Source organism: Cervus elaphus, chromosome 1 (assembly GCF_910594005.1).
Source record: "Cervus elaphus chromosome 1, mCerEla1.1, whole genome shotgun sequence".
Classification (NCBI taxonomy): domain Eukaryota; kingdom Metazoa; phylum Chordata; class Mammalia; order Artiodactyla; family Cervidae; genus Cervus; species Cervus elaphus.
In genome coordinates, this window is record NC_057815.1 from 78,303,869 (window position 1) to 78,327,642 (window position 23,774).

At 45.1% G+C, this 23,774-nt stretch overlaps 1 protein-coding gene across 5 annotated transcripts in view; it reads right to left on the reverse strand.

Moving 5' to 3' along the window:
* The window catches only part of ELF5 (E74 like ETS transcription factor 5), a 47,724-nt gene extending 25,661 nt beyond the window's left edge, over positions 1 to 22,063 (reverse strand). The window contains exons 1-2 of one of the 5 annotated variants that reach the window (XM_043909091.1): positions 21,985 to 22,063; positions 20,989 to 21,355 (exon numbers count right to left, since the gene is read on the reverse strand). In XM_043909091.1, coding sequence (XP_043765026.1) covers positions 20,989 to 21,044 — 56 coding nt within the window. In that variant the 5' untranslated portion in view covers positions 21,045 to 21,355; positions 21,985 to 22,063. Of the gene's footprint in view, positions 1 to 4,151; positions 4,343 to 6,501; positions 6,613 to 20,988; positions 21,431 to 21,984 lie in introns of those variants that run through there. The other 4 variants (XM_043909112.1, XM_043909102.1, XM_043909080.1 and 1 more) reach the window with 4 other exon arrangements.
* Positions 22,064 to 23,774: the final 1,711 nt, after the last annotated feature.

Below are 23,774 nucleotides of genomic sequence, written 5' to 3' on the forward strand. Positions count from 1 at the left end.
CTGAAACAGAAAGTATATTTGTATGTGTTTGACGCCAACTTAATTCCCAGCAAAAGCAGTCCTGAATTGATTGTTATAAAACTTTTATATATAATTATGCCTATACTTCCATATATGTATGTAAACTAAACCATGCATTTATTAAACATATATAACTATAGTATGCCATACAGTTTTATATCTGTAGCTATAGTTTCATTTGTTCTACTTGATGAATATTCATATGATACACTGCAGAAAATATTGATGCATTTAGGCAGCCCAAGCAGGCAATACCTTGAGAGGAGTAATCTGCTCCGCAATATATACCCTGGGTCGCTTCCTGACACTTGAAGAATTCTGAATTCTGTAGCACCTCCCACCCCAGGGTTTTGGATAAGAGAGTGGGGACTTGTGATCACTGTAACACATTTGCTTCACTGAGTGCCCTGGGCTGAGCAGTTTAAGTTTATTATTCGTGGTGTCCCCAGAACAACTACTCTGAGTCAGGATCTGGTAGGTGTTCTGTCTTATAGATGAGGGATGGGAGCTCTGAGATTCCAGATGATGCACCCCATACCACCCAGGTGGTAGGTGATGGAGTTTGAATGACAACTCAGGTTGGTCTATTTAAGAAGTCATGATCCTAGTTTCTCTGCACACCAGCAAGTGGGAAGCTTTGGGAAAAGATGTCTGATTGAGGTTGGAGAGGGGATAGAAAAGAAGGGGCAAGCATTCTTACCCACATTAGTCTCCTCTTTCAAATTTCCCTTTGCTGTTTTCCATATTCCCACAGTTCAGGAAAAAAAAAATCATTCTTGGTGAATTAGAAAAATCTGTTCACCCAAATTCTCTTATTATTATTGCAATAATATTGACGAGATACTTGGTTCTACCCCTTCAGCAAGGAGGACACGGCAGCTCAAGATCACACTGCTGGGAAGTGGCAAAGCAAAGACTAGATTCCAGGTCTTGGGTTATTAAGTGCGTGGAATTTTAAGATGGTCAGGAACTTATAAATCACCTAGTCCAGTGCTTCCCAAACTGTAGTCATTTGCCTGCCCCATGATAACTTAATTTATTAAAAAAAATCACCTCCCTTATTGTTTAACATAATTGCATTTACTTAAAAGGAAAACTTTATATCACTACTATAAATGGAAAGCCAGTATTCATTTAATATACATAAAAAAAGACATAAGCATTGAAATAAAAATTAGTCATCCATGCATCACCTAGATCAGAGGGTCTAGGCACAGTCTAGTCCACCACCTGTTTTTGAATGGCTCACAGATGAAAATGATTTTACATTTTTAAATGGTTACATATTAAATGGTTATATAATACGTACATAATGTACTTGATTTCGCCTTTAGGCGTGCAAATTCTAAAATATTTACTGTCTGGTGCTTCAAGAAAATGTCTGCCTACCCGTGACTGGATTTATATCACGTATCATGAGTGGTCTGGCATGTTGGAAATTACTGTCAGTGCAATCTTTTCCCGCATCCAGACATTTTATAATTGTGAAAATTACGGCCCAAGAAATCTGTGAAACTTTGTCCAAGTCACATACCCTACAGTGTAGGGAATTAAGTTTTTTTTCCAATTTTCAACCCATCTGCTTTCCTTTCTACAAATCCTCACAGCCTCATCTGCTCACAGGCATATCCCAGGCTCACTACCAGGGCAAACAGGATCTCAATCCCGAGAGGGTCAGGGACTGTGTGACTCCAGAACCGGAGATCGATTCTTTGGGGATGTTTGCAAATCTGTCACCATCATCACTCTCAGATATGCACAAGAACTCTGCTCCAGACGGAGAAATAACTGAATTCAGATCCTCACGTGTAGGTACCTTCCCCAGGCATCGCTGGAAAGTTGCCAGGCCTCACTAGGAAGTCTCCTTCCTGATTCCCGGAGAGGGTTAACGTGCCCAGCAGATTATCATGTTCCTGGATCTCCCCCTGGGAGCCGTATCAAACAGAGGTCAAGGCTGCCTGGGTCTGGACTCTGATTTTCCCACGGATTGACTGGTTTTATATCCCTGAGCAGATGGCTGGATGAGGAGGGATGGGGGTGGGAGGTTATGGGGGAGGAAGAGGCTTGGTGGGAGCCCAAAGCCCTTTCTGCTTTCTGGACTTGACCCCAGAAAAGTTCTCCTAAGTGACGCTTCAAGGTAAAAATACCCCCTACCCCTCTGGGTCGGAGGCTCAGAAAATGGGAGAAGAGGGTGGCAGACCTCTGACATGACCTTCACGGGTGGGCTTGGAGAAAGCAGAGGTGGCCTCCACACGAAGAACAGTTCCCAGGTCTCTGGTGTTAATTAGAAATTTTCCAGATATAGGATGCAACAGTAGGAACATGCTTCTTCATCTCTGCCTGACAAAGCTCTCAAAAGTCATTCGGTAAATTGAATTTGATCACAGAAAAATTAGGAATCTTTTTGACTAGTACAATATTTACCTCTTAGAAAGATTTCTTTTTTTTCTCTTTGCACCAGCCTACTCACTGGCACTGTGATCTTTTCAAGGCTGTACTCGGTGATGTCTGTATCTGATTCCCTTTGGGACTTCCCTCTGTGGCAAATTATATCCATTAAGTTTTCTTAAAAGGCTGTTTCTGGTATACAGCGTGCTGTTTTTCTTCTATAATTATTTTTTGCTTTGTGGAAAAATGTGTTTTATAAGGGGCAGCAGCTTTTCTTTTTTCTGTTGCAGTGGGAGGAGTGGATATTGTTAACTCTTAGACTCTCCACAAAAGACCTTGGCCACTTAACCAGCAGGCCCTAGGTGTGAAAGTTCAGGAATAGTGGCTGCTTTGTATTCAGCAGCCCAGCTTCTTAGGCCTTCTACAGTCCTTGCAATAACTGAACATTTTAGATCTTTGGATTTCTTTAATGTAGGTAGAAGAGGGTGGTGGGCAACAATAGCTTTTGGGTTCCCTCTTCTCAGTGAGGACAGAGGCCCAGTGATATATAGTTTTAGGCCTGAAGTTAGAATATGTATTCCCACGGCGGGGGACAGTGACTATAGAGGGGAAAAATTGGTAAAAAAAAAAATTGGTCTTGGGGTCAAAAAAATCTTAGCCATCATTATGACTTATGACTCTATAAAGCCCACAGTACATAACTTATGAATGGTAAATCTGTGATATTAACATTTCATGGAGGAGGTAAGATTAAGAAACAGTGATCTAGGGGACTTCCCTGGTGGCTCAGTGGTTAAGATTTCACCTCCCAGTGCAGGGGAGAGTGGGTTCAATCCCTGACTGGGGAGCTAAGACCCAATATGCGGCCAAAAAACCAAAACATAAAACAGAAGCAATATTGCAAAGAATTCAATGAAGACTTTTAAAAATTGTCCACCTTAAAAAATTCTTAAAAGAAATGAACGAAAAAGGGGGTGATACTGGAAAAAAAAAGGTTGAGAAGCATTGGGTTAGACTTAGAGTCAGCAGCAGGACAAGTAGGGGAAGCCTAGGGAGGGTCCTAGGCCTGCTGTTGTAACCCCACATTTTTGTTTTTTGAGAGGCTGGCTGACTTGTCCTCATAGAAGGAGCATTGTCATGATTCTGCCTCTTGCTTTTCTCAGAGCCTCAATACTTCATCATCTGCATGAACACAACAATGAGATGGACTCTAACACATACCCTAGCTGTGTGATTGTCTTCAGGAACCCACCCGATTTGGCTGACACAGCCACACATGTGCATGCATATACATAGGCATATATGATGGTTATAGTTGCATATTGCAGTCAAGTACACTCACTAAATTGGAGTACGATTCAATCATACAGAGACGAAACTTTTAGCTCTAAAAAATTCCCCTGATTTTCTCTTCTTCTTTTCCTCCCATACCCACTTTCAGCTGTGACCTCTGGACATTCTTTGCCTGGGGTAGCCAGACCTCTTAAGTATTCTGAACCCTCACTCACTGCCCGTCTACAGACCCATGGTGGTGGAATTCAGTCTCCCCAAAGTGTAGTCAGCACTTTAGCTGCCTAGTAAGTAGGAAAGAATCAAGCGCTTTCAGCACAAGAGGGGAGAATCAAGTGGGTTCTCTTTCATGCACGAGAAAGGCTGGCTGGACCTTTGGAAATGGCATGGACGCTCAGGTCCCTGGTGCCTCCAGGGGCTTCCTAACCCTTCTGAGAGTTTGGTTCACTCACCAAGGGTGCACCGGGAGGGTCCACACGGTCAGAGAGACAGGCCTGTGGGCTTCTTGCCCTCACACGAGTCAGAGGCGGCAGTCACAGGTGTGGTGTCCATGGCACCTCTGTTCAGCCTTCCAGAGAGAGCGGAAGGCGCAAACCACCCAGCCTTGGCCAGTCTGCCAGACGAGGAAAATTCCTTCCTGACCCTGGCAGAGATCATCAACTTCACTCCGGGCATGTGACCAAAAATTCACCCAGTTAAGCACCTACACATTGGCTTTTTATGCACCAAAGCATCACTGTGCAGAATGGGCTGTGAAGGTGTAAACCACGGTAAAGGGGGCTAGGGAGGGCCTTCCTTGATCCCACCATTGGGGCCATCTCTCTGGGAAGAATAATGCTTTTCCTCCTCTAAAGTCCCAGTGATACCCCAATGCCCACCAGGTCCCGAGCCCTACAGGCAAGGCAGGGTCCACGTCCTACCTTTTGGACTTCCCTCAGAAGAGACTCATGGAGGAAAACCCATTGGTTGAACTATTTCAATGCTTTCTGCTAAAGGATTGTGGGTTGGGTGCTTGAGTGTTTGCTCTTTTGGGAAAAACCAGAGCAGCTATGAGACCGCTTTGCTGATGTCTTGCCGAGTGATTCTTCATCTTCCTTTGGCTTGTATCAGAAGTTTGCGAGTTTGTTCATTTTTTAGTTGTTTTTCTGAAGGTGCCGCATAGACTCATAGGAGTTGTGCTGAGTAGTTTACCATGGGCTCCCATACAAGGCTCACTGGGTTTGGGTTAAACCCATGTATGTGTGCTCAGTCGTTTCAGTCTTGTCCAAACTCTGCAATGTTGTGGACTGGAGTCTGCCAAGCTCCTCAGTCCATGAGATTCTCCAGGCAAGAATACTGGAGTGGGTTTCCATGCCCTTCTCCAGGGGATCTTCCCACCTTGGGGATGGAACCTGCATTTCCTGCAGCTCTTGCATTGCAGGTGGATTCTTTACCCACTGAGCTACCTGGGAAGCTGGGTTAAATTCATTGGGGTTTAAATCCTACCTCTGCCACCCACAAGGAAAGGGATATGGGACACACTTCTTACTATTCAGTCTGCTGAAATTTTAGTTTTTATTCTTTATTTTTGTTTCACATAAGGTGTGTTGGGTCAAAATCTACGACACTCTCTGAGCTTATCTCTCAAATGGAAATTTTAACATACAATACTCAGGATAACCCAAAGATTTAATAAAATTAGGTAATATATATAGATGAGCGGGCATAACACATATGTCCATCCCAGCAGGGGATGGGGGAATTAATTGTCATCAATATTCTAAAGGTTGATACTTAGGTGAGAAAAGCTTCTGAGAAAAGCTTCTGAGAAAAGCAGACAACAAACCTGTGAAAACTCTTATCAAGAACAGTTTGAATCACCAAAAAACCCTCTAACAGAGAACATGAGGACAAAAGAATTAAGCTTTCACTCAGAAGGGCAAACAACCTCTTCTTCTGGGTCTTTAGACTAAAACATGAAGCTATCTCCCTCAATCACTTTACCTTGCTAGGCTTCAGTTTCCTCCTCTGTAAAGACAATTAGGGATCATTGCCCCTAATGACCTCTGACAGCCTTTCCAATTTGTAAAATTCTCAGCACATCAGAATGAACGTGGGTCCTCAACTCTTGCTGGAGAAGGAAGCATGTGCTACACCAGTCTGCCAGCAGGGGGCAAACGCTCAAGAACCTCACAAAGCGCAGAGTCTGAAAAGGTCTGAGAATACAGTGGAAAAACCCTAACCATTGCTTTTCTGGAAGCATTCTATACTGAGGAGGTGTGAGAGTGCAGAACGGGTTTCCTTTAAGCTATTATGTTCAGACAATCTCCTGAAAAATGCCCCAAACTGTAATAAGGCAACTATTTTTCCTGTTTCAAGGTGGGGTGCTCCATGAGCAGGCCAATGGGGAAAAGGAGGCACTTAGGCAGGAGGAGGTGGGCTTTTCTTGAAGCTGAATATTTTTTGGTGTAAAATCCAGCTTCCCTTCCTCAGGTTAGCTTGAAGAAGGGTAGAGAATGGCGTGCCCGTACGCATTCTCTCTCCATGAGTTCCCCTTGGTTTAGTCAAGTGACCCAGAGGAGCAGGGGCTGCCACGAAGGAGTTGGGTGGCTACGCAGCCTGAAGAAGCAAAAACGTCTTTCTCAGGCCAGCAGTTAAATCCCAGTCAAACAGCTCCGGGGAGGTACTGTGACTGATGGACGTGGCAGGAGGCTTGGCCTTCTGGAGCTGGGGACGGACTCACAGACCCAGGCCCCCCACCAGAGCCATGAAGCCCTGATGCCCCTTATGATTTATCCAAAAGAGCAAAGAAAAGGTGCTTACGTGAGGACGGCGGTGCTGGGTCCAAAGAGGAGGCTTTCAAGGCAAGAGAAGGCAGGCACTCCCAGCACCGGCGTACGGTGGAAATACAGGCACCTGTAGCCTTGTGATATAAGTAACACCTACAGACAGGTCCGTTTGGTTTTTCAGGTTTATGCACAACCCCTTTGATGACGGTGTCATAGAGTGTGACACGGCTCCTTGGAGGGGGAACAGTTCTCACACACAGAAAGTTTACCTTTATCCTGCTTTTGTGCCCAGCTCACCCCCCACCCCGGCTCCCCCGCTCTCCACCCGGGGAGTCAGTAAACAAGCTGAGAATTCTCGCCTCTGGGAGCTTGGCTGGATGCTGCGTTTGCTGGGAACTCTCTTTTGGGCAAACTGGAGGGGAAACAGGAATCTAGCCGTGGTGCCCATCTCTGCAGCCCCGGCGGAGTCATCCTCCTGTGGATCCCGTCGCCCTCCCCCTCCCGCATCCCCAGCAGTAAGGTGGAAGGGTAGGATAGGGCAGTGGTTAAGAACACAGACTTTGCAGTTAGACGATTTTTTTCTTTTTTTTTGCAGTTAGATGACTGAATTCAAATCTAGGTGCATCATTTTCTAGTCATGTCACCTTGAACCATTGAACTAGTTAGTTAATAACTTAAGTCACTCTAATGCAAATAACAGGACCTATCCTCATATGAGGTCCTGCGAGTGAAGCACCACGTGAGCTCTTTGTTTCATTCTGATTATAGTGTTTTCTTTGACAGAGCACATTAATCAGAAAGCCCTTCTCCACTGATTCCTCTAAACTCATGCCTTCCCAGCAGATTGAAGGGAGCAGCCAGTTTGTAGAACCAATGTTGGGTCCTTGCTTCTACTTTTTCACTCACAGCGGAACCGGCCATCGGACACATTAACTTACTCAACTTCTAACCTCTTGGGACATAACATGCCGCGTGGTGGAATTTTCCCTCACCTTCCCCTTTACAGATGGAGAAAGGAAGAGGTTTAGGGGCTCAGTCAGGTGACCACAGCTACTAGGCTGGGGTCTGACTTGGACGTCAGCTCTCAGGCGTCTTTGTGAGAACTACCTGCATCCCTGTAAGAGCAGAAACTGGACCCAAGTCAGGCTAAAAACAGAAGTCCCCGGTCACCTGCAGGACAGCACTGACGGCCCCCTGCCTTTTTGCCCCGTGCTTCCAGCTCTCCTGGGCAGCCGAGACCTGTGTCCAAACTGCAGACTCTAAGCTTCAGAGTGAAAGCAGGGACTGGTTTGTTAGGTTTTCTTGGGAACACCAGGCATGGGTGCAAACACACAAATACAAACACACATACAGTCTGGGGAGACAAAAGGCAGTTCATTAGAGGACTCAAGTGTCATCATGGAAAAATTGTTGAAGGAAGATAAGAGGATTGCCGAGGATTCTGACTTGCTGTGTAACCTCAGGCACATCAGGTAGCTTCTCTGGGCTTTATATCCCCTGATGGTAGAAGGAGGAGGTTGGGTTAGAATAGCGATTTTCAAACTGTGCTCTGAGGAACCCTGGGGTTCCCTGGAGCCCTCATAAGAGCTGCTGGGTGGTGGTGGGGGTGGTGAGAGAATGGGATTAGCATGGGTTAGGCTCCAGGCGGCTCCTCCCTGATTCAGTAAGAGCATCTTGGCTTTTATATCAATCTTCAGGATAAGATTTCTCTTGAACAAAAGAATCCGCACTTGAAAAGAGTTTGCAGAGAATGGGATTAGGTGGTCATTGAGATTCCTTTAAGCTTTAAAGTTCTGTGATTTGCCTCTTTCTCCTCTGTGTCTAGGGGATCTGGTTGGTCATACACAGTTTCCCACTGTTGAGTACTTTCCCATCTTGTCACTAGTCTCGGAAAGTCTCCTTATGTTTATATCTGCCCACACATGTTCTTCTTAGCGGAGAGAGTTTCATGGAAAACATCGTATTATGATATTGTTTTTAGAAAAGAGTCTTTGGAGAAATTACATTTGTTTCTGTGCTGTCTTGGCTCAGCTATTTCAGAGTGAAAAGTTTCTGGCAGTAAACATGTATGACAGCAAACTGTTTGTCTCCTGGTCCCGAGTGTGTAATACAGCATATCTGGGTGCCTGTGTGGGAAATTACAGGCTTCTGGGCTAGTGAATAAAAGGGGTGATTAAGATAAAACCAAAATAAAAGAGGAATTTGACTCTAATTAAATCTAACTATCACACTGAACCTAAATTTGATTGGAGTAGAGATCTTGAATGATATCAAACACTAAGCTCATAAAACCTGTATTTGAATGTCAGAGGAGGACCGAAGGAATGAGGCATTTTAGACTTTCCAGCCCATCCTCCCTCTGCTGTCTCAACCACATAGCAAAACAGGTAGCATGAATTAGGCTTACAAGAGCCATAGAGTGACTAAGCCTGGATTCTATTTTTTAAAAAGATTTTTTGGTGTGGATCATTTTTAAAGTTTTTTTTTTTTTTTAATGGAAATTGTTACAATATTGCTTCTGTTTTATGTTTTGGATTTTTGGCCATGAGGCATGTGGGATCTTAGTTTCCCAGCCAAGGATTGAACCCATACCCCTTGCATTGGAAGGTGAAGCCTTAACCCCTGGACCACCAGTGAAATTCCTAAGCCCGGATTTTGCAGAGAGACTTTATAGGTTTGAATCTTGACTTTGCCATTTTCTGGCTGAGTGAGTCTGGGAAACTTCCTTAAATTCCTTACAACCTAGTTCCCTCATGTGTAAAGTGGGGGGAAAAGAATGCACCCCTTGTAGGGTGTTGGGTGAACTAAATGAATTACAAGCTGAGAAGAGGTGAGAGCCCTAGAATGAACTCTGTTTTCTACGGGCTGTGTGTGCGTGTGTTCAGTCGTGTCTGACTCTTTGCCACCTTAAGGATTGTAGCCCACCAGGCTCCTCTCTGTCCAAGGGATTCTCCAGGCAGGAATACTGGAGTGGGCTGCCATGCCCTCCTCCAGGGGATCTTCACGACCCATGGATAGAGCTCATGTCTCCTGTGTCTTCTGCATTGCATGCACTCTTTACCTCTGAGCCACCACGAAAGACCCTATGTACATGCAGGCCTGTTACATTTGTTAAAGTAATTAAACAAGGGGGCTGTTTGATTGGGGTTCCTTTAATCCCCAGTTAGCCTACACAAGCAAACTGATGCCTTGGCCAAAGTTGATTGTAAATGCACTCAGGTCCAAAAAAAAGAAATTCAAAACAACGGATCACAGACAGCCAACTAAGATTTCCCAGATAAAGCAACTGCTTAAGCTAAAGTCAATCAAATAATTTCCTTGCTTTCTTCCATGTCTGCACTATAAAAGCCATTCCCGGGACTTCCCTGGTGGTCCAATGGTTAAGACAGGATGCTTCCACTGCAGGGGGCACAGGTTGGATTCCTGGTCGGGGAACTAAGATCCCTCATGCCACATGGTGTGACCAGAAAATAGAAGAAAAAAAAAAGTCACTCCCCTGGCTCTTGTTGGTGTAGTGCTCCTAACTCCTAATCACTTGCAGTTTGGTGATGTCAGATTGGAATTGATGTTTGCTCAAATAGACACTTGATAACTTTCATGTGCCTTATCTTTTAATACATTCACTACTTTAAATTCTCATAACTCTCTGATCAGGATGCTACTTATTATCCCCATTTTACAGATGAAGGAACTGAGGCATAGAGAAGTGAAGTAACTTGCCCATGGTCACACAGCTAGTAAGTGGCAGAGGAGTAGTTTCTGCCTCCAGAACCCATCCTCTTAACCACCATGCTAACCAGTCCCTGGGTGCTCCTGGGGTGGTTGAGGGGGGGACAGGAGGAGGGAATCTACCACATGCCAAGAATTGTTCTAGAACCGCTCACCTGTTGTCCCGTGATTATTTTTCACTGTAATCCTGGGAAGTAGCTATGACTACCTTCTTTTAAAGGCTGAAGAATCAGAGTTGCCAGGCTTGTTGGGTGTCATCCAGCTGGGCAGTGGCCAAGCCTGGGTTGAACTCAAGGCTGCTCACTGTTAAAACCACAGTGTAGACATGAGAGTTCAAGTTGGTCTCAGAGGGGGTCTGGTCTCAGAGGGGGTCCTTCCCTCTTGGTTGGTTTAAGATCCCTGAGTCTCATGACTGTTGCATGCACAGTCTGTCTCTCAGAGTAGAATAGAAATCCGGTTACCTCCTTGATTCTCTGGTGTCTAGTATGGTTCTTGGGACAAAGAAGACGCTCAATACATGCATGTATCATGGGAGTGCATTAAAAGGCAAGCCTCCTGACATAAGGCTGGCGGTTCCTACCCAGTTCCTTTCACTAGATGTAATGGGTTCCCTTATTCTCCTCGATCCTGACTCTGGTTAACCTGAGCCAGCATTTCTTTAGTCATTTTTCTCTCCCTCAATCTGTCACCCTCATCACCCAAGGGGCAGCCCAGGCTGAAAACAAAAGTGAGTTAAAAAATACATTTAGGTAAATTCAGAGATGAGGCCATTAGCAGGAACAGATTTTCAGGGTGAAGATAAAATATATGACCTATGGATTAGGATCTCTGTCTCTATTATCTTAACCCATTTTTTTTTTTTTAAGAAAAGAGACTGTTGGAGAAATTACATTTTCTACGCTCTATTGGTTTAAATATTTAAGAATGAAAAGTTTTCTGTTCGTGGATATGTATGATAACAAGCTCCTGCCACCTGCCACCTGGGAGCCATTGGATGAGGCATCAGACTGCAAGGCTTCAGTTTCCTCGTCTGGACATACCTACTCTGATTCCTGGTGCCCATTAAGTTCTCACTGAACGGTGACTCCTATGGTCTATGGAGAGAAATGTAGATGTTGATTGAGATCACCCACCTTTGAGGATTACCACTCCAAGTAGGATAATGTTGCCCTTCTGCAATGAATAATCACAATCGCTACCATTTATCTGGCATTTACTAATTGCCAGACATTGCCTAGGCATGCTCCATGTATTAAATCATTTAATCTTTGCATCTCTCCTGTGAGGAAGGTACCATTATTATTATCTAAAATTTACTAATGAGGAAGCAGGCATAGAAAGTTCAAGGGACTTGCCCAATATCACCCAGCTGGTAGAACATGAAGCAGGATTTGAGTCTAGGTATGTGGGAGAATCCCAAGAGGAGCCTGATGGGCTACAGTCCATGGGGTCACAAAGAGTCTGTCACAACTGAGTGACTTAGCATGCACACAGGTGCCACTAGATTCACAAGCTTCCCCATTAGGCTCTCATTTGGTACCTCTGGAGGAGGCAGCAGCTAAGTTGTGGAGACAATTTTATTTTTTATTTTTTGGCTGTGTGGGTCTTTGTTGTGGTTTCTCTTGTTGCAGTATGCCTGCTTAGTTGCCCTGCAGCATGTGGGATCTTAGTTCCCTGACCAGTGATCGAACCTGCATCCTCTGCATTGGAAGGAGGAGTCTTAACCACTGGACTACAAGGGAAGTCCTGATATCAATTTCTTAGGCGTCTCAGGTTGCTGGGATGAAAATCAAGGATAAGGATTATAAACCTATTGTCCACGGAAACACCCAGGATGCATTTAAGCACAAATAAGTGCTGAAGCAACTCTTGTTGCTGGTTGTATATTTGCTTTATTTCCTCTTTGGTTGTCTTTCCCCAGTCTCCTATATCCAGTTCATCTTTTAGCTATTCATGCTGTCCATTCCCAACTCAGCAGAGAGCAGCAGAGAGGTAGCTCCCTTGATAATCCTTCCATGGCTATGAGCCTCATGGAAGAAATGGATCTTTGTGTGATTTCCACCACAGAAGGCATCGTGGAGGTTAAACAATAGCAAAGACAATGGCTGGCTGAAGCATAATGAAAATGAGGGTAGGTATACTGATGTTGTCATTTTAAGGTTGAATTATGGTAACGTTTATGAAACAGCAGACACAATTGCATGACTGTATTTTTGGTTTCCTTTCTCTCTGTAGAGATACTGGAGCATGCTGAGTTGCTTTAGTCATGTCTGACTCTGTGCGACCCCATGGACTGTAGCCCACCAGGCTCCTCTGTCCATGGGGTTCTACAGGTGAGAATACTGGAGTGGGTTGCCATGCCCTCCTCCAGGGGATCTTTCCGACCCAGGGATTGATCCTGCATCTCTTACCTCTCCTGCATTGGCAGGAGTTCTTTACTGCTAGTGCCATCTAGCTCAGTGCTATGTTTTAGGTGAACCCCGCTGAATCTGGGGAGAAGGCAATGGCACCCCACTCCAGTACTCTTGCCTGGGAAATCCCATGGACAGAGGAGCCTGGTAGGCTGCAGTCCATGGGGTCGCTAAGAATCGGACATGACTGAACGACTTCACTTTCACTTTTCACTTTCATGCACTGGAGGAGGAAATGGCAACCTACTCCAGTGTTCTTGCCTGGAGAATCCCAGGGACGGGAGCCTGGTGGGCTGCCGTCTATGGGGCCGCACAGAGTTGGACATGACTGATGTGACTTAGCAGCAGCAGCAGCAGCTGAATCTGAAGCCATAATGGCTATACATTGAATGCATCTGAGAGGCCCAGCTAAGGGAAGCCTTCTCACAGGAAGAATTCTTAAAGAGTGTTTTCTTTAGCTGCTTTCCTACCAAACATCAGTCCCCTGGCAGGCATGAGCTTGCTTCCTGAGAGAATTGCTGGGGACGACAATTCAGAGAATGGATGCCATTGACTCCTGTGGCCAGTTCATGATGTTGGTTGGAGGATGGTGTGGTGCTAACGGTGCTGCCATTGACTGGCATTGAATGGACCAGTCCCTTCAGCTATGGCTCATTCACTTCGTTAATTCAGGAGCCACATTCATGACAGCCTATCATGAGCCTATCGGTCAATCAATCATTGAAGACTTAATCTTCCTACAGGTGAAATGACACTTGCTGGCTAAATTTACCTGAACTTCAGTTTCCTCTTCCGTCGGTAGAAATGACCACACATGTCGTTTGATATTGCATGTCTTCACACTGATATCCATGTCTCCACACTGAACTCTTCTGTCAGCTGTCATCAAAAATCATGTCTATCGTCAAGGGACTGGGGGGCGATGGTGGCTATGAGGATGGAGGCTGGCCTGAGGGGGGATGCTAGGGGAAATCTGCTGTGGATCCATGTAGATCTACTCTTTATTAGTCAAGCAATTCTTATTTCTAAGATGCTGTTGATTATAATAGACAACACTGATTTAGGTAAACTTTGTGGGCAGAAAACATTATATTAAATGTATAGGTAGATGGTAAAGCTTATCCTGATTTCAGAAATGTTAAAATGTGAACTTGGTAAATATAGTAATAAAAAATATATAATAGGCCAGTATTTTCAGGAATATTAAAAAAAAAAAATCAAGATCTAGTTGCATCCTTCAAGTAACAAACACTTTAGCAGGGAATTCAAAAAGAGACATTTAGAGCTGGTATAGAAGCCCAAGTCTAATTTTGAGTTAGGGACTGTAGAACTTCAGGGAGCGGGAGGTCAATAAGGGCTGAAACAGTCAGAAAACACTTCTTGTGGGATGTGGCATGTGAGTTGGGTTATGAAAAATGGGAATGACTTGCTAAAAATGGTTGCTCATTATGTGCCAAGTACAACAACTATAGAAGTTGGGCCTGTTATTATCCCCATTTTACAGAAGGGGAAACTGAGGCTCAAAGAGCTTCAGGAATTTGCCCGAGGTCATATAGCTAACAAGCAGCAGAGCCAGGGTCCCATTTCCTGATTCAGAGCTCGGGCCATGGTCCACCATGCTCTGTGGTGTCTGGGATGGCCAGAAGGACAGGCCCTTTCAAACAAGAGGTGTGTGCAGAGAGAATGAGCTTGGGATGGCCCAGGAGCTCATGGAAGTTTGGCTCAAGTCTAACACATGCCACCACACGGCAGTCCTGGAGGCACCTGGGACATCAACCACTATGAACTAGCAGGGCTCTCTGGCTAGTTGATGAGGGGTTTTGAATTTGAGGAGGTCTCAGATTTTGTCTGCTCTTCAGGGTCAGATTTTTGCAGGTCAGCGATGATGCTTGGTCAACAACTTTGATTTTTCTCTTACTCTGTCTGTGAGTTTTCCCAGGATTACACTGTATTTCTTATGGAGGTTACTGCTGGGTTTTCTTCTTCCACTAATTTTAAACTAATACTGCTTTCTTAAGTTGTTTCCTTGCAATCTTCTACTATCTCCCACAATTTAATTTGCCATTGAAAAGTACAAAGGTCTGGACTGCACTCTGAAATTTCCTGAGTTTGGTTTTGTTGGAGACTCATTTAGAGAAACAGTCTCAGTTGTAAACACAGGATGGTGTAAGAACTCAGGCACTGTGCTTTTACAAAATTTCAGTCTTTCATTGTTATGAACTTTTCTGATTTATCACCTTATTCCAGAGTGTGTCATCATATGCTAACTGGAATCCAACAATTCTAGTACTTACTTATAAATCTGAGGGGTGAGCCTTCAAATTTGGGAAGCTGTTTGGCCTCATTGAGAATTTCACATCAACGTTAACTGGTTTGTGCCTTGAACTTGCAAACCCGGGGAGGTTCCAATGGGGCATTTGTCACTCCCCAAGGTGTTTGTCTAGGGTCCACATTTGGGAAAGTTATCACTGAGCTGTTGGAGTTAAAGAGAAGACAAGTGTCTTGTTTGGTCCTGGACATCACTTGCCCTCATCTCTTTTCGTGAAATGATGTTTTAATTCCTCTCAAAGTACAAAAGCAGGTAGGTAGGATTCAGTTTCATTCTGAGTCAATGGTTATCCTTTGGTTCCAAAGAACCAATATGAAATATGGGAGTTGGCTGAACATTTTATTTCTTTTCCTTTTTTAATTTTTATTTTGTATTGAAGTATAGTTGGTTTACAGTGCTATGTTAGTTTCAGATGAACAGAAAAGTGATTCAGCTATGTATACAGATATATCTATTCCTTTTTAGGAATGTTTTCTTTCCCCCTTCATATTATTGCAGAATATTGAGTAAAGTTCCTTTTGCTATACTATAGTCCTTGTTGGTTATCTATTTTATATATAGTAATGTGTATAGGTTAATCCCAAACTCCTGATTTATCTCTTCCCTTCCCCTTTGTTAACCATAAATTTGTTTTCCATTTCTGCTTTGTAAATAAGTTCATTTGTATCATTTTTTAAAGATTCTCCATATAAGCAATATCATCTGATATCTGTCATTCTCTGTCTGACTTACTTCACATAGTATGATAATCTCTAGGTCCATTCATGTTGCTGCAAATGGCATTATTTCATTCTTTTTTACGGCTGAGTAATATTCCACTGGGCTTCCCTATGACTCAGCCGTAAAGAATCTGCCTGCCAATGCAGGAGACATGGGTTTGATCCTGGAGTTGGGAAGATCCTTTGGAGAGGAAACGACAACCCACTCTAGTATTCTTGCCTGGTAAATCCCATGGACAGAGGAGCCTGGTGGGCTACAGTGAGACACACATCTCAGAGTCAGACATGACTTAGTGACTAAACAACAGCAATGTTCCATTATATACATGTATCACATCTTCTTTATCCATTCCTCAGTTGATGGACATTTAGATTGTTTCCATGTCTTGGCTATTGTAAATAGTGCTCCAATAAACATTGAGGTGCATGTATCTTTTCAAATTATGTTTTTCTCTAGATATATGTCCAGGTGTGGAATTGCTGGATCATATCATAGCTCTATTTTTGGCTTTTAAAGGAACCTCCATACTGCTCTCCATGGTGACTGTACCATTTACATTCCCACCAAGAGTGTAGGAGTGTTCTCTTTTCTCCACACCCTCTCCAGCATTTATTGTTTGTGGACTTTTTGATGATAGCTATTCTGAATGAGAGCTTCCTGGTAGCTCAGCTGGCAAAGAATCCACCTGCAATGCTTGAGACCTCAGTTTGATTCCTGGGTTGGGAAGATCCTCCGGAGAAGGGATAGGCTACCCACTTAAGTATTCATGGGCTTCCCTGGTAGCTCAGATGGTAAAGAATTCGCCTGCAATGAGGGAAACCTGGGTTCAGTCCCTGGGGTGGGAAGATCCCCTGTAGGAGGGCATGGCAACCCACTCCATTATTTTTGCCTGGAGAATCCCCATGGACAGAGGAGACAGGCGGGCTATAGTCCATGGGGTCACAAAGAGTTGGACACGACTGAGTGACTAAGAACACACATTCTGACTGGTGTGAGGTGATATCTCACTGTAGTTTTGATTTACTTTTCTCTAATAATTAGTGATGTTGAGAATCTTTTCATGTGCCTCTTGGCCATCTGTATGTCTTCTTTGGAGAAATGTCTATTTAGGTCTTCTTCCCATTATTTGATAGGCTTGTTTGTTTTTCTGGTATTGAGCTGCATGAGCTGTTTGCATATTTTGGAGATTAATCCCTTGTTGGCTGCATCGTTTGCAAATATTTTCTCCCAATCTGTGGGTTGTCTTTTCGTTTTGTTTATGGTTTCCTTTGCTGTGCAAATTGACTGAACAGTTTTTTAAATGATACAGTAACTAAACAGACAACTGTGGTGTTGCTAAAAGCAAAAACCAGATAAGAAGGTAGCAAAGGAAAAACAAGAACAAGAAAGGACACTAGGTTTTGAATCTGATAGATGTAGGTTCAAAGCTTGGTGCTATCACTTGTAGCCAGTGATAATTGTCTCCCTAAGACACAGTTTCTTCATATAAAAACCTGGATAAATAAATTGTTACTTCATAGAGTTCTGGTAAGGATTAAATGCAATAATATAAAACAAGAAGTACTTAGCTCAATGCCTGGCATTTATTAAATACTCAGTAAATGATGGTTATACTTCTTACTATATTATTATTTTTGCTGCTGCTGCTGTTGTTATTAAACTTATCCACCCCTCAATTTCCTAATCAGCAAAATGAGAATAATGTTAGCTATTCACTAGATTAATTGAAATAATGCAGGTGTGTGCACCTGGCACACACCTGTTAGTTAGTTGATATTCATCCATCCATTTATTCATTTTCAGTCTCTTACCTGGTGGCTGTCAAAAGTGTACTAACCTTGGGAGTTAGGAGAAGACCAGCATATCTGGCCAACAGTTATTAATTGTCTTAAATAGAGCCATACTTTTATAAGATGTTATAAGATATACTTTTATACTTATACCACTTTATACATCTCATACTTTTATAAGATGTTCATTCCCTGACCCACACTTTTTTGTCCTGACCTCGTATGTGCCCTTCTGGGAACAGAGAAGCTCCAAGAATCCCAACAACTCACTTTATAGAGTGGCCAACAGTTCTGCCACCTGGCCATGGCCCACTCTCCATCTTTCTGCACAAGCCCTATGGGTGGGCTTTGGCAAGTTCCCCTTCTGCAGTACCTAGGGAAGAATGGATGCCACCTGCCTTTATGGGAGGGAAACAGGCGCAGGGTCTCTTTGATTTGGGGTTTGTATCCACACCAGGCTGCAGCTGTCACTTTGAGTAAAGTTCAGGCGGCATTAAGGCAGATGGAGATTTTGCACAAGGCCATCTGAGGGAGGAAATAACCAACTAGGGTCAAGTGCTCCAGCCAAAGCAAGCGGTGAGTTGCACAATTGACCAGCAGACCATGGCTGTGCTAAAAGAAGTCATTCAAGTATTTAAGGCTGTGGGGAGAAGGGTGGAGATGACCAGGCTGGCTCTGGGCCTGGCCCACATGGGGATAGATGCTCAGCCCTTGCTGTGAGCGGGGAACCTAGCCTTGAAATGTTACCTTACACCCATCTGACCACTGATGTTTGTTATTGTTGTTTAGTTGCTAAGTCATATCCGCCTCTTGGCAACCCCATAGACTGCAGCATGCCAGGCTCCTCTGTCCTTCACTATCTCCCAGTTTGCTCAAATTCACGTCCATTGAGTCAATGATGCTCTCTAACCATCTCATCCTCTACTGCCCCCTTCTCCTTTTGCCCTCAATCTTTCCCAGCATCAGTGTCTTTTCCAATGAATTGGCTCTTCCATCAGGTGGCCAAAGTATAGGACCTTCAGTTTCAGCAACAGTGCTTCCAATGAATATGCAGGGTTGATTTCCTTTAGGAAACCACTGATGTTTAATCGAGTTTAAATCAGAATCGGAGACTTTCTGGAGGACCCATTTAGTATTGGGCCTTGAGGAGTTCATTTATCCTGACCAGAGGTGAGTAGAGTTGACTCCAGGCAGGCCACACAGTATTCAGAAGGAGCTGTACTCTCTCAGGAACCCTTGCAACTTACAAACTAGTTTAAGGTGATAGACATTGAAGACAAGCCAAGATAGGTCTGGATAGGTAAGATTTGAAAATGTGGCAGACAGTGGCTAAAGAGGGCACTTGCAGGTAGAATTGGCAATTAGGAGCTCCATGAAAGTAAAAGTCGCTCAATCGTGTCCAACTCTTTGCGACCCCATGGACTACACAGTCCATGGAATTCTTCAAGTAAGAATACTGGAGTGGGTAGCCCTTCCCTTCTCCAGGAGATCTTCCCAGCCTAGGGATCAAACCCAGGTCTCCTGCATTGCAGGTGGATTCTTTATCAACTGAGCCACAAGGGAAGCCCAAGAATCCTGGAGTGGGTAGCCTATCCCTTCTCCAGAGGATCTTCCTGATTCAGGAATTGAGCTGGGGTCTCCTGCGTTGCAGGCAGATTCTTTACAAACTGAGCTATCAGGGAAAGCTGATAGCTATTGGATAGCTATCAGGAGCTCCAGAGACCTTAGCTAAATAGAAATATAGAAAGGCCTATTTTTTCGGAGGAAAAGAGTTATGACAGATTCAACATAGAGGGGAGAACAGGCAAAATTCTACTGCTTGAACTCCCATCCGTCATGTACAGTCTTAGACACAACTCCCAATCACACCCCCTTTTATATCTTCCATGCTCTCCTCTAGACACCCTGTCCTCCCCAGCGACCCACCACACACAGCACAGATCCTCCCACGCCATGCACAGCCATCAGATAAACACAGTCTCCTTAGGAAGCTGATTAATAAAACTATTTTATCTATAATTACACTTGACTGATAATAATGTCCTCAGAGCCTGCATGGTTAGATTGGCTCAGATGGTAACATCCAGATTAGGACTGAACTCCCTTTGAACTCCGGACACACTGTTGGTCTCTCCAGCTCAGAGATTACAAATGGCTTTAGCTGGATTCGCCCCATGGAACTAGGAGGGTAAGTAGAATTCCAGCTCGCCTTGGTTCTCTTTTCTCTCTGAGACTATACAGATGGTATCTCTGAAAACACATGGCCCAAAGTAGGAGGAAGGTCTGAATTCAGTTACCTCCTCCAACTCCCCACTGCATACTCTGGTGGCTCTACGTCCAAACCAGTGTCAGTCTCAGGTTCCTTGGAGGAAGTGACTGTGAATGCTGTCTGGAGGACTGACACTTGAAAATAAACAGTTTAATTCCTGGATCTTAGGCTGTCGGGGATGGGCTCCACTGAGCCATAATTAACTCTTTAAAGTCTTCATGATGTCCTGAAAATATCTGATTCTTTATGATGTAACGCTGAATGGAGGCAGCGAAGAGGCCTTTTAGGCTAATTACATGTTGGAATGAGGTTAATGACGTGCTGAATATTCTTTGCATGGCTCCTCTGACATTGACAAGTCATTTGGTAACATGCTAGGGCTAAAGACACTGATGGCTTTTAAAGAAGGTGGGGGCTAGAAATTGAGTTAGACAGGCCCCTGATGTCATTCCCTAATTTAGTCCCTCCCCTGGGACTAGACCCCGTGTGCCCCTCCCCTCCATTTCCAAGAATTAAGAGATCTTGATTTTCAACTGGCATTCGATACCATGGGCCTGGAGATGGGGACTGCCATCCGCTTGGGTCTCAGCTCTCTCTCACACATTTTAGAGCAGCTGAATTTAGCTGAGGATGAAAGTAAGAGCCTACTATCCAATGGGATGCTTTTCTGCTGAGCAGAAGGCATATCGGTACGAATAAGCAAGATGTGCATCAAAATGAACCACTGGATCACAGGAGAATGCCCAGCACACAGGAATGAGTCCTGATACCAGCCTACTGAAGGAACTTAATATTATTATGATCCCGTTCTGCAGATGCACACTGGCATTTCAAAATTACCCAGGGAGATCCAACAACCACTCCTTTTCCATCCTTCTACTCAGGGCCAGGCATTATTTTAGTCACCTGCAGAGCTGTTCCAAGTGACTACAGCCTCGACTTAGGGGTGCCACGTGTTCCTTTTCTGACTCCCCAACATTTCCTATCTGAATGAAATTGGGTAAAAATGAATTGCACGTCTCAGACTAAAGAGCGAAAAGTAACTACAAAAGGCCACCGTGCTTCATGAGGATGCTTGTCCTACCCCCGAGGCATGGTGATAGAGTCTGTGTGCAGGCTCAGTGGATATATAGGAACCTCCGAGTTTTCTCAGCACCCCCTTTCCCCACCCTTGGTAGAAGGATTGGAGCAAGGCTAGACCTGCCCACGGGCTGTCTCCTCTCCCATCAGGTGCCCCTTCCTCTCCCTGCACCCTTAGACACGCAGCACCCACCTCTGCTCGTTCGTCCCGCCAGGCTGGGCCGGGCTCTGGTCCTCCGACGTGGTCATTGCTTGGCCCCGCGAAGGCCCCAGCTGGCTGGGCTCCTCAGCGACAAGGATACCGCATGGCTGCCTCCAGGCCGGTGACACCCCCTCGGGGTGCCCCAGCCCCGAACAGCCTCCCACGTGCAGCAGGGCCCCAGAATGGCAGCCGGCAGGTGGCCCTCCCACCTCCACAATGCCCAGGTGGGAGCCGGAGGTCAGCCGAGTCTCCTGTTTTGACGGGAGAGACGAAGGAGAGAGACACCTGCCGCCTTGCCCGACGTGGCTGAGGTCTGAGCGAGCAGCAGGGCTGTGTCTGGGGAGGCGAGGCACGGCGTCTGGAGGAGGCACGAAGAAATGTGTCAGACAGAGCTCATCGGCACCTCAGCAGCTGGCCAAATAGTAATTACCAGTGCCTCGTGCCACCCAGGAGAGGGAGGGCGATATCTTTATCCCCATTTTATAGAAGGGTAAGTGGAGGCCCAAGGAGGTTACACAACTGCTTTTAGCCAGTCAGTCAGAGGCTAATCTTGGCCCTGAGGGGGGCTGACTCAGAGGTTGTCACTGCGCCATGGCAACCGCGGGCCCCAACAGATGTGAGGTCTCTGTCCTCCTAGGCGGGGATCCCTTATCTCTGGCAGCTCTGTCTCCCCGCTCCTCCTGAACCCTAACCTGACTCTGCCTTCTATTCTGGCTCGTTTGGCATTTGTAGACAGCTCAGCTCCTGCCCCCGGCCCCATCCTCCCCGGGGAACACTGGTATCCTGAAACACCTGTGAAGAAAAATGTCTCCGGGCAGCCAACTCAGGACAGGTTACCGTCTATATGCCCTGCTTCGGATTCACGAAGCATTCGAGGGTATATTAAAATCTCTGAGGATCCATCTAGTGAAGAAAACTCTTTAATTTTGCTTATCCCAGACTTTCTCAAACTTGAGCAACTTTTTCTAGTAACACCTATTAGCATACCCAGCTAGTGTTCCACCAGACAGGTTGGGAAATTCTGAAGATGGCAGTCAACTCCCCAAGAGAAGGGACTGCTCCTCTTTCCATGGGGTGTTCCCTGCATCACCCACGCGTGGCAGCCTCAGGAAACCGGGCAGATTTGAGCGGTGCCCGTGTTTTCCTAGTTCCTCAGGCGTGGAAGCCTGAAGTCATCTTTAACACTCATTCCTCAAAGTCCTTCCCAAGGCTGGCCACCATGTTACATGGACTCCACACCACTGTGACATTTGTCTCCTGTCTATCCCTCTTCCTTTATAGTCAGTGACAAATGACCCACCGCCTCCACAGAGAGGACTTCCTGACCATCCTTTCTAACAAAGCGCCTCTCGGGTGGCCAAGTTGCTCAACCCCAGGGGGCGCCCTGTCCACAGGCCAGGACACCAGTGCTGCCCACTGGAGTATGCACTAGGGCTGCCCTTCACTCCTGATCCCCTGGCTTCATGTTTCCTTCACAGGACTTTTCAACACTTAACATTGCATTTACTTATATATTATTTGTTTACTGATTATCTCCAGGATACCAACTGGTGGTTGGGCAGGTGGCTCGCTGCCCAAGAGGGCTGGCCTAGGCTTTACCTTGTGCTTTTTTTTTTAAATCATTCTTGAATCCACACCTAGCTTACAAAACCCCCTGCATGCAGTAAGTCAGAGGAGACAAACATCCAGCCTGAGCTCTGCCTTCTGAGTGTCCTGTAAGAGCCTGTGTCTTCCCACAAAATTGCCTTTATTCAAGTTGTGTCCACCCAGAAAGGGATTCTGATTTATACAAAGGTGCCACGTGGGCTCACCTCATGGTCTCCTCCATAACACGAGCTCCATGGATTGAAGGGCTAATAGTTTACTATCCAAACCATGGCGATTTTGAGAATAAACATGGCAATAATACTGGAGTGGGTTGCCCTTTCCTTCTGCAGGGGGTCTTCCTTACCCAGGGATCAAACCCGGGTCTCCCGCATTGCAGGCAGATTCAATACCTGCGGGGACGCCACCAGGGAAGCCTTGAATAAACATGGTACTATTTACTAATTGTATAGAGACAACAGACAGAAGTTGGGACTGTCCTGGACAAACCAGAACATATGGGCACCCTGTCCAGGCAGGGTAGACTTTGTTTTGTTTATTGCTTTATCCTTGCTGTCTCATGTCTGGCACATCCTATTTGTGGCATATGTTTGAGAGGATGATTCCTGCTATCGTCCCCAAGTGAGGCTCCCTGTTTTAAGCCTCTCTCCTCTCCTAATCCACTCTACCACACTGATCCTCCTAAAATATCACTGCATATGCAGAAACCTCCCATTCCAGCATCTTTAAAGCTTCCACAGCTCCGTTTTCCAAATTGTCTTCACATTAACGTAAATACTAAATTCAGTATGCTGCATTTAATGAAAAAAAGAAGCAAAAATAAGAGTGCTGTGGGATAACACTTGGAGAATATCTGAATATCCACAAAGATATAGTGTGTACGTGTCATGTTGCTTCAGTCTTGTGCGACTCTGCAGTCCCATGGACTGCAGCTTGCCAGGCTCCTCTGTCCATGGGATGCTCCAGGCAAGGATACTGGAGTGGGTTGCCGTATCCTCTTCCAGGGGATCTTGCTAACCCAGTGATTGAATCCACATCTAGCCTACTTGTATTGGCAGGCAGGTTCTTTAGCATTAGCACCACCTGGAAAGATATGGTAGACGTGAAAGAAAGAATTGCAGAAAATAAACATGGTCAACTTTGTTTAACCCAGTGATCCAAAAATGCATTCA